General features: G+C 35.9%; 1 protein-coding gene across 1 annotated transcript in view; it reads right to left on the bottom strand.

Annotated features, from left to right (window-relative positions):
* ROBO1 (roundabout guidance receptor 1) overlaps positions 1–12,073 on the bottom strand; it is a 455,516-nt gene that overhangs the window by 52,011 nt on the left and 391,432 nt on the right. Inside the window, exons 15-18 of the mRNA XM_059688081.1 lie at positions 11,922–12,043; positions 8,205–8,376; positions 4,821–5,018; positions 513–539 (exon numbers count right to left, since the gene is read on the bottom strand). Coding sequence (XP_059544064.1) covers positions 513–539; positions 4,821–5,018; positions 8,205–8,376; positions 11,922–12,043 — 519 coding nt within the window. The remainder of the gene's footprint in view (positions 1–512; positions 540–4,820; positions 5,019–8,204; positions 8,377–11,921; positions 12,044–12,073) is intronic.

Raw genomic sequence — 12,073 nt, 5'->3', positions numbered from 1 at the left:
ACCCACTTTGAAAGAAACAGAAGAGAACGGAACATCAGGATTCTGACTTAGGGAAAATGAAGTTTTATCTTCAGGTGTGCTGGCTATTTTGGTTGCCTTCAAGAATGTTGATTCTATGGACAGAGAACTGAAAGGGAGAGACATTTTTGTTGGAAAACCTGAAAGCTTAAGTTAAGGAAAAAATGTACTGCCAAGTATGAAATCATCAATAAGATCATTAACGTGTTAAATCATGCCGAGGGTAGCTACAGTGTGTCTATCTAATGAAACACATGCATACAAGGCTGATGTGCAGTGTGCAATACGAATAAATAACTGCATTAAAGGCATGAAAAGCAACACCAACCATTTCTGCTTCAAAGGCATGCCTGACATGAGTAAATGAAGCATTATGTTCCATTTAAGCCCTCTCCCCCAACTTCCTGCAGAAAATGAAATAAAAACTGAAACACAATAGTACAACACATGCTGAACTAACAAAGGAAAGGAGGAGGGTAAGTGCAAATATATACCTGTTGGTGTGAAGGTAAAAGACGGGACTGAAAATCAAAACAAAATATAAACCAGTTATTAAGCTGAAGAGAGAAAGGGAACATATCACATTAGTATAAATCAAGCAGACAGCTGAACATAAGACAAATGTAAATAACTAAGCCAGCAGCTCTGACATTCTGATATATGAACAAAACAGAATCTGAGGTTAAAGAGAGAACTTGTCTCTGCAGGTACCATTTTGAAGTGTCTGACATTCTAGTACGGAGGGAAATTGTGCTGGGTTAGCCTGTGAATGACCCTGCATTTGGTAACAGATTCAGCTCATGGCTTTAGTACAAACAGGACCCCTCTACTATAAATCATTTCCAAACAGTGGATGATGGATTCTTAAACAAGCATGATGGGGGTCTCACTTCAACCTTATCTAGAAATCTGAAAGTAAATGCTTATTAAAGCGGACTAATAGGCTCTTAAGTATTCATCATTAAGAGACAGAGACAAAGATTGAGGGGAGAAGAGAGAAAGAAAGCATGAAAGGGAAGAAGGAAGGAAGGAAGGAAGGAAGGAAGGAAGGAAGGAAGGAAGGAAGGAAGGAAGGAAGGAAGGAAGGAAGGAAGGAAGGGAGGGAGGGAGGGAGGGAGGGAGGGAGGGAGGGAGGGAGGGAGGAAAAGGAAGGAAGGAAGACAGAAAGAATAGAAGAAAGGAAAAACTGGAATAAAGAGAACCATAACATTGAACTATTTCAATGCCAAGTAATGCCTGACACCTTATTATATAAACAGTGTAAAGCTTCATTTTTATCATAGAAATTTGTGAATGGACAGAAAAAATGGGGAGTTTTAAACTTTAATTTTCCTATTTTAGTTTGTGTTTAGAGGCTTTCTAGGAGTAAGCTGAGCAATTTTTTTAATGCCACACTCTGGAAGCTAAACAATAGAACAATAACACCCTCTGAAAACCTTCGCTCTCTGCAGCTATAAATCTTAATCTAATCAATAATGCCTGGAATGGAGCTGCAGACCTCAAAAGTAGCAGCCTTGCCTCCCCCATTTTCCTATCGTCTCCAATTCCTCGGTGTCAGTTTACACTATTGCTATTTCCAGGATATTTCATGGAGAATGACTTATTTCTAAGCTCTTCACACTGCCCTGGTGAGGAAAGCAAGGACATCTATATTACTCCTTGAAGACTAAAGTTTGCTTTTACGCAATCCTTAAGTACACAAACTATAATATTGGTTAGCTATTGTGGATCAAAAAGCTGCCAAAAATGTATTTTCCACTTCACATTGGAAAATCTCCAAACAATTGACTTTAGGATTAGAGCATTTGGGGATGCAAACTGGAATGCTACACCTTTATAGCTGTCACTTCTTACCAAATCACTCCATCTCTGGGCATACTAGAAAGAATGAAAACAAAAATCTCAATGCTATGGACCCAGTTTATACACTGGCCTTCGTCTGCAGCATGACAACCCCTGTTTTAAGAATCTATTGTTTTCTTTCAGATGGGTCTTGTCAGAGAGTCAATGTAATTTAGCTACAATAAAAAATACAGAGCCATATTAGCAAGTCTCCATTAAAAAAAATGGTACATTAGAAAGTAAAGCTATTCAAGCAAGAATAGAGTTCCTGAACATTAATTTGCTATCACAAGGACATAGGGAAAATATGAAAGGTCCTTGTCAGTATGCCTAGCTAACTGCTAGCCCTGGTTTAAGGAATTGAAGAAGAGATAAAAAGATGTTGGTCTATAAGTGAACTTTTAACAGCATATACACCAAAGAACAACTTAATTCTCAAAGCTTCCAATAATATAGTACATTCTGCTTGCCCAGTGATGGCACAATATGAATGTGGATGGAGTGAAATGCCTACAGATAAATGTATGTGTGGTGTGGAGGGGGGCAGGGCCGGGGGGAGAGAGCTCTCTATTTCCCAGTCACACTCTGAATTGATGGTTTATAAGCCAATAGGCTCTTTTACATTTATTTCTTTAAAATACTTCACTTCCTTTTTTGTATAATTACCGGCATTGTTTCTGACATAGATAGTTTAAGATTTCAGGAGGCACCTTTTTTTAATTGCATAGAAATAGGATTATGAAAAAGTGCCGACAAGGCAAAATGAAGAAAGCAGAATCAAATGCTCACCAATTACATTTGTAATTATGTTCTACGAGTTCTGCTAGTTAAAAGGACAATGACATTAGTTTAATAGGTTTTGCAGAAAGAGCATATAGGCATTTGCCAGCATGCATAAAGAACATTAGTACAGGAAAAGAAACATTTCAGGAAGAAAGCTTTTCATGTCACATATTTAGATTTCAAGACAATACAAAACATTAAATTGCTGTAACTACACAGCTATAGCACTCTATTGCAATAAGAAATACAGGATTCCTGGAGAATTCAAGAGACTCTACATCTATATGTTAATTAGTCACTTTTCCTCATTCAAATCAGATATTATCTCCCCCCTCCCTCCCTAACACTCTACTCAGCTCTTTCCAGGCTCCACAACGCAGACACTGCAAACCCCTCTCTGCATTGTTTGCAGTCGCAGGCTTTTTATGGTAACACCTGATATTGTTCTGTTTTGTATAGAAATGAGCACCAGTGCTCCTTGTGGTTACATCTAAGCCAGCGGTTCTCAACCTGTGGGTCGCGACCCCTTTGGTGGTCAAACGACCCTTTCACAGGGGTCGCCTAAGACCACCCTGCATATCAGATATTTACATTATGATTCATAACAGTAACAACATTACAGTTATGAAGTAGCAACAAAAATAATTTTATGGTTGGGTCACAACATGAGGAACTGCATATATAGGGCCAGAAGGTTGAGAACCGCTGAATTCTAAGCCCTCATTTTCCATTCCACAAGAAGGGATACTGCATTTTGCTTCATCTCTAGAGTGCATACATATCTAGAAAACATTTGGGGATATAATGCCATGGCAAAGGTATGGACATGACGAGATTGCTGTGCAGCCCCAGGCAAGGCACATGTTGATTCACTTTACAGGGTGGGTGATGAATTCCATGCTGACTCTTTCTTGCCAAGCCCCTCTGTGGCGGGCAGTACAAATATGTAAGACTGCTCTTCAGACTGTTTAGAAGTGTATAGGGACATTCTAACTGGCACTGCAAATTCTTACTTTGCCATTTAATTGGTCAGAGAAATGACTTGGCCAACACATGTAGGAAATGGTCACTTAGGAAATATGCACACCTTTTATTTTATTTTATTTTTTTAAGGTTGGTGATGGTAGGGGAAGGAATGTCTTTGATAATTCTCTTTAAATTTGCACTGAGGCAAAGCAAAAGTGTTGTCTTAAATTAAGCAAAGGCCCTTAACCTAGGGTGAATGTATTATTTGTCATCCAAACCAGGGCCATTTTGAGAGAAACAGGAGCACTATAAATATTTAGTTGCACTAAAGACATAAATTGGGACCATCCCCTGAGAACTGGGCCTTGGATCATCTCAGCCATGGCCCGTGTCTGAGGCCCAGAACCGATGAATATATTTGGGAGTGGGGGAGAATTATACACCCACAGTGTTATCAAATCTCCTCAGAGAATAAAACGTAAGTTATCAATCTGCAGAATTTAAGGATATGTGGCAAAGGTGTCTGTGCCACATATTTGGTTTATCCACAAAATTATAAATAATAGCAGGCAAGTAAACTTTATCTTCTAAAACTGTAAACATATTTATAACAAAATCACCCTCACTAATTAACAGCATATGCACAGTCAAATCTGCAACTTTAAATATAACAATGAAAAAGTACTACACCTCTTCTCTCTGCAACCTGAAGGACCTCATTCAGTCACGTATTTCATAGTCAAAAGAAATGACTATTTTATAAATAATCAGAAACAACCATAAAAATAATGATTTTACAAGTAACCTCTTTAGCTTCACAAAGGCAACAATGCCACCTTAAAGCTATGTGAGACAGTTCAAAGCTTGTATTTATAACTTCTGTGGCAAGGAGATTAAAAAGTTTCCTTGAGAATATAAAGCAAAAATGTCATTCCCTAAGAGAACCAGGGGATGGGAGAACACCCAGGCAGACCTACCTGGGAGAAATATATTTTACGGGAACTGGGCCTGGAACTGATTAGTCCTGTATGCAGCATTGCTACTCAAAGGAGTTAACATGCAGATGTCATGATAAAATAAAAGCACTATTGAAAATCCTTATGTATTAAAATGATTTAATAAGTGTATATACATACATAATTTGCATTCACATATTAAGACAAGAGTTATGTCAACATAGTAAAATATAAAAAACTTAGGAAAGCTAGTACCTTTCCTGATACCCGCGTAGGTACTGGTCAGCCCATTTCTCTTCTTGCGGTGTCGATAGAGCCAGACGCTGAAGACCATGAGGATGACCCAGCAGGCCGCCCCGAGGCCCGCGATGAACGCCGGCTGCTTCACCACGTCGGAGATCTGCTGAGCGAGGCTCACCTGGTCCTCTGGTGACACGGGGTTGCCATGAGAATCTGAAAAGCCATCTTCAGATTAACTTGGGTTTAAAACTCAATAAGATAATGAACTCATAATTTACATAACATAAAACTGCCATCATTATTTTGTCAATTTTTGGACAATAGCTTCCATTTCTTAATTTGCAACACCAGCGTTGTTAGTTAAAATAGTTCCTGAGATTTTCAGCAAAACTATATTCGTTTTATTTATTTTAATTCAAAACAAATATGATATAATTTTATGGAATTTATTTTAAAGCAAAGGCAATGGCACACAATTTCCATTTTTTTTACTTCATAAAACTGTAGCTCATTGCTTATATTAAGTTTCACAGGAAAGTGCTGAGGTAAACACAAAAGTACAATAGTAAAAAATGAAATACTCTACTGTAAGTATACAAATAAGGGGTCCCCAATAAGTAAGTCTAAGAAAGATATATTTTCTCAGACTTCCATAGAAACCCTCAATTATATGTTCTAAAAAGGGAAAGTAAATTTTATTTCCTGTATAAGGTAGATATTGAAAAAAAATACATGCTGTGTCTTCCATCTCTCCCATCACCACCCACACACCCCACCCCACACAGACTATATTCTGATTCTTAACTGTCTTAGAAACACATTACTTGAACCTATGTTCAGAAGGGCCTATAAAATTCAGGATTATTAAAAAGCAATGATAAATGAAGATAATGCTACCACTGAACAAAGTATAAATAATCTTTCTTTTGAAATAATAACCACCACAAGGAACACTAAATATGGACAAGAATGATCATGTGTTACAAAACAAATAGGCTTATGTTTTCTGACAGCTATTTTGATTAAAATATTAAAAATTGATGGAATTTATGGCTATTAAAATTTACTTATTTTCTATTTATGTTTAAACCTACTAAGATATTAATTTTTCGAGCCCACCATTTCATCATCACACAGAGCCGTCCGGAATTCTACAGAAAACTGGAAGCTGTTGCTCTGTCATCAAAGCAATGCCCTACTCTGCTGGCACCGACTGCGGCCAGGCTGGAGGACGGCCAGTGGGCAGCGTCCCCACTCTGTCTGCAGTGTGAATGTTCTCCCCCCACAACCTCTGGAGAAGCAGGAAGGTGTGTGCCCACTTCTTTACGATGGGGCTTTCTTATGACTGTGATATAATCTGACTCTGAAAATCTTCTGCTATTACAACGTGCTTTAAAATAGGAACATTGGTTCCATCCCCCAATTTTTTTTTTGTTCATAAAAATAATTGGTATAACTCACCATATCTGAGTAACATTTCTCAAACAGAAAAATAAATCCTACAGATTACCTTTCCTTATTACATCATGCTGCATTCATATCTGACACGGTCGGAAAAAGCAGCAGCATTCAATGGGTAAGAAAACAGCCTTTGGAAAATAGCAGTGGCTTCTAGGTAAAATGACTAAATTGCTGTGTGTGTGTGTGTGTGTGTGTGTGTGTGTGTGTGTGTGTGTGTGTGTGGTTTTTATTGATTTATTTTTCTCTCTTGAACAGAATTTCAGATTTTATTCTTTGGAGGGTCAAGGCTGAAAAACCAATTTTCACAAGCAGTTACCTGCCTTCAACTGTTTGTTGACTGAAAGTTTTATTTCATGTTCCAGACCCTTTTATCTATGGTTACCCTAAGAGCACTTCATCCTCTGAAAGTTCGCCATGCAGACCTATTCTTTTATTCCTACACACCCTTTGTGTTTACTGGGCTTGTGAATTCCACGGCCATCGGGGCAAGGTTAAGGTGGGTAGCTGTGGGTTCAACAGAGACAGCAGGACAGGTTCCACGCAAGCAGCCAGATGGGCTTCACAGAACACAGTGCAGTGTGGCTAGTGGATTAAAACAGCCGCTCTACCTCTCAGTCTTTGCCTCATGGCAGCTGAGGCTATACTGAGATACGGAAAAAACCTGGAGCACATTTATGATTTCAAGCAAACCATTCGTTCCGTAAATCCTATGATTTAAATCTTAAAACTAAAATTCCAGTTCATCTTTGAAAACCCAGGACTATAAGTCATATGTTATCAAAATAGGTAAATGACATCAACAATAGGGTTATCACAATGTAACTCATAAATTCAATTTTAATAAGTTAAAACTGATATTGCACAAATCTGGGCAATCATTTGAGTAAAAAAGTCCATATTTAAACTGTTTTCCCTCATATCTTATATAAATAACACTGTAATTTTGCAATCAATGAACCAGAAATAAATCATGAAGCTATTTTCACATAAAAGTTTTATAAATCAGCACTGTTTTCAAATGCACAAATTATAAAAGGTAACCCAAAAAGCAAATGCTGGCCCATGGTTGTCGCATATATCTGATCCTTTTTCATAATTTAGCAATTGACAAAATATTACTAATGCCTAATTTCTGATCTGGAACAATCTAACACAAAGTTGACATATACTTCTCAGCATCTTTCACAAATTAAATGTCGCCTCTTAATATCTGACCCTCTCCTCTCCCCTTTCCATTTGCAATAGTATTTTGTGGCTGTTTTTGATGTTTGTTTTAAATTATATTGGTAACCACTTCCTAATTTGTATCTTATTTCATGCCACATTTTCTATAGTGAATTTTTGCAATGAAGGATTTTGTCAGTTTTTTTCCTATTCATTTTTTAAAGCGTGCACTTAACTTGATAAATAATTAGCATATAAACATATTTAAATGTACTCTGGCATCTCAATCTACATTTTGTTATAAGAAGCAACCATAATTTTAAATAGACGAAAATGGTAAATATAAATTGCATAATGCTATAAACTTCTAATACTTAGTATAAGCTTTACATGGAAGTTTGTTTTATTTTAATCCAAACAATTGCAATTTTCATGAAGGTGTACATTGTGTCTTGTTCACTGAGGTACCTTGGTGCTCAATTGTATTTTTTGACTAGATGAGAAAATTTAATAGGACAGGATTAGGATCATACTGAATACTGACAGTGTTTTTCTTGGAAAATCATTTAATGTGCGCTTGGATAAATTTAAGGTTAGTTGTCCTATATATTAAATCTAACACCATCATATTGTAGCTGCATTGCCACAATCCACATTCTATTCAATTTACAATGGTGGCTCCCCTACATGAAAATAAATAAATAAGTAAAAAGAAGAAGAGGCCAAAGGGAAGAGTGATATATACTCTCAACCTGGATCGGCGCCAGCACTTACCTAGTTGGATAAACTGCGGCTCGCTTTTCACCCCTGGCCCAGCCCCAGTGCTGGCTGCCACCTCCACACTGTACCGGATCCCGGGGACCAGCGAGGGAATGACCACAGAAAATGTGGAACCATCCACCGTCTTGTTTATATGGTAACGAGTTTCATTTCCCAAACACCAAACCTGTCAGAAGAACACAATGAATGCTACTCTAGCAAATTCTTTAAGTTAATGCAAAGATCAACATAGTATTGTGGCTTTAGATCTAGTCAGAGTTCAGATCTATCATGAACCTAATTCGGGGAGTTTCCGAAGTCTATTTTGCCTAGGATCTAGTTCTCAAAAGACTCTTCTAGGCAAACCTAGTGTTAGTAGAATCTTCAAGACCTCTTGAAACTTTCTCAAATACATTGTTTTTCCTTTAAGCATTTTTATAAATATTTTTATTGTTGAAAGAATTACATATATATCCTCCTCTTCCCCTCCCTTATAGACCCCTTCTAGCACGCCCCCATCACCCAACCCAGGCCTTCACCACCATATTGTCAGTGTCCATGGGTTATGCTTATATGCATACAAGTTCTTTGGTTGATCTCTCCCACCCACCCCACCCACCCCCACCTTCTCTCTAAGATTCGGCAGTCTGTCTCATGCATCCATATCTCTGTATCTATTTTGTTCATCAGTTTATTTTGTTCATTAGAGTCCACATCATGTGATAAGGTGAATCTATAAATTTTTGCTTGAAGACACTCGTTGCTATGATAACATGTTTTTTTATAAACAAGGAATCATTTGCAAAAAAAAAAAAATAAGTTCCTAGCAAAAAGCTGTGCACATCTTGATAAAGAACAATAACGTATCTACCATCAAGTAGCATTTGCACTCCTAATGTGGGCTAGGTGTGATACCAGATTACCAGATATCACAAAATAAAGATGAGGAAGAAACTCCAAGTCTAGCACTTTACTTCAACAGTTCTCTGGTATAAAATTACCTGATGCTATCACCTTTTCCAAATAACCAAAACCAAGAAGCAGTGATTTAAAAAGAGACAGAGCTTACCTTACATAAGTATGGTTATTAAAATATAACTAGTCCTGGCTGGGTTGCTCAGTTGGTTGAGCATTGTCCTGTATACCAAAAGGTTGAGGGTTCAATCCCAGGTTGGGGCATGCATGGGAAGCAACTGATTGATGTTTCTCTCTCTCTCCCTCTCTTAAATCAATAAAAACATATCCCCAGGTGAGGAATATAAGAAGAATCATCCTAGGATTTTACTCAGCCTATGATATGTTGAACTATTAACAATGGGAGAAAATTAGCAAACTGATCTTGTAGTTAATGTGAATATTAATTAGTCTTTGATAAAATATTAGATTATAAAGAATCACATCTGATATGAAAGAAAAATGTTCTTATAAGAAAATTATTATATATCTCATTAACTTTGATAACGGCATTTGTTATAGGAAATTATTTTCAGGAAATAAAGATTTCTGCTCTACACTACAATTCTTAATTTAAATTTCACACTAAAGGATTATTTATTCATAGGGTAATCTTTGGCAATGTCTTAAGATCTGGGTGTGGTGCATGACAGTACTTGAACTCAGTTTCCATAAGGAAATGATCTAGGAAGTAGTAAAACATGCCTTATGTTCTTTATTAAGCAAGATGTGGGATTAGCTTCAAGTATCCTATTGTCTAATAGGAAATGGGATTTAAAATAAATCTAAGAATATCAGTGTCCTCTATCACGAGGGCAATAACCTTTACTTTATCACTGAAAGTTAATATTATTTTAATATAGCTTCAATGCATAATACCAGCAAATGGTCAAATTCTATACCAGGATCTGACCATTTGGAAATAAAGAGTCCTTTGTGATTTTTTCCCCCCAATTACATTACGCAGCTGAACCAAAGCCACAGACCGATTTTGTACCAGTCAATCAGGTTCAGAAAGGCATTTTATTATTTTAAATTGACCGTGAAGTTAAGTGAAATCCACTCTTTCGAATTTCTTCAGGAGAGAAATGAGTTCTGACTCTTAGGGGAAAATGCCTACATTACACAATTATGCTGCAGAGCTGAGACATCACCTCATTTTAAATCCTTAAAAACCTTCATAACAGTTTATTTTTCTGGAATGAACTGTAGAATCCTGACACTCCCGGTATTAAAATAACCTTGAAACTCACAAGAAGGCACTTGAAACTGTCGAGACTTTTATGTTTTAATGATTCAATTACCCTAGAAGATCTAATTTAAAATATTTAAGAAATCACTTGCCAAAAAAGAAGTTCCTTGCAAAAAGTCTTGAGAAAGAACAACTTATCTATCATCATCCAGCATTTGCATTTATGTATTTAAGTATTTTAAATACTTTGAGAAAGTTGCCCTTTTAAACGTGTGCACAAATTTTCAGTTTATATATTTTTTAAATAATTTAAAAATAAAATATTATACCTAAAATTAAGCTCAGTATATATGGTTATTGTGAAAATCATTTGCTACTCCAAAGAAAAATTATTGTCTTTATTTGGGCCTTAACCAAGAGCGCACAGCATAAGCACTCAGAAAGATCTACCAAGATATATATGCAAGGGCCCTATTATGTAGACCTACTAAATCAGCATTTCTGAGCATGGTAGACAGGCATCTATATTTAAAAAATAAGCTACAGTGATTCAGATGTTAGCATGTAATTATCTGCATAAGGTAAATGTGTTTACCTTCTTAACATCAGTTTCATATCAATAGTTACAATATAAAATATTTAGGTATGAGATAATCTACTAGTAATTAGAAAAATACTCAGGCATCATAGAAATTTTAAGCAGGATCTAGAGAAATACATTTTGTCCACTTAAAATGTGTTTATATAAGTGTTGAAAAAATACACATAATATCTTTTCTATTGTGATTGTCTTGCTTCTAATTCATTTATCCTAACTCATTTAACTATCCCATAATACAAAACAAATTCATTGATAGGATAAATGCCATGTCCACAACTTAGTTTTTATTCTTCCTTGGTATGCTTAATATATATTTGCACAAAATCATCCTATATAAAACTCTCTAAATGCAATAAGTAGAGAGGATGACTTCACAGGTAAAAATAATTATTCATAATCATTAGATTAAATCCCTTAACACTATATCACATTAAAAAATTCATTTAAACATACAGAAATTTGTATTTGAGTTTCTTCTGAGACATGAAATATTGCTTAGAAACTGAAACAATGTTTATAGATAAAAATGATTTTCATGTACAGTAAATAATTTTTATCTTATCTCTAAAGTTCCAAGATTTCAAGCATACATACTAAAAAAAAAAAAAAAAAAAAAAGGACATATTTGATAGAATGTGATTCATAGCCAATTCGATAGGGTAACCTATACAACACATATTTAAGTTATTTTCAGGGCAAAAAAAAATTAGCATTTCATTGGTTGTTTATGTGGTATGACAGCAACCTAAATATAATGAGATGAAGTAGATTCTCTCTTTTAAATTAATGTTTTTCAAATAGTTTAAGAATTAGTATTCCACAATTAGTGAATAAACAGGAAAATGTTTTTAAACAATTTTTACATACTGCTATTCAGACCAGCAGATGGCGCCAAATATCCATGCACAATGTAACCAAGGTTTCTTTTTCTTTTCTTTGTAGGGGAAGAGGTATGTCCATCAGTAAATTACTATATAGGGATTACCTTGTACTCTTGGACCATTCCATTTTGAGTGTCTTCTGGAGGAGGCTGCCAACTAACAAGAATTGCAGTTCCATTTCCATCATTCTTTGATACAGTTACACTTTGAGGTGGGGCACTGGGTGCTATTAAATTGTTTCAAAAAGTGAATATAT

The sequence above is a fragment of the Myotis daubentonii genome, chromosome 3 (assembly GCF_963259705.1).
Source record: "Myotis daubentonii chromosome 3, mMyoDau2.1, whole genome shotgun sequence".
Classification (NCBI taxonomy): Eukaryota; Metazoa; Chordata; class Mammalia; order Chiroptera; family Vespertilionidae; genus Myotis; species Myotis daubentonii.
This window is presented reverse-complemented; position numbering and strand designations above follow the sequence as displayed.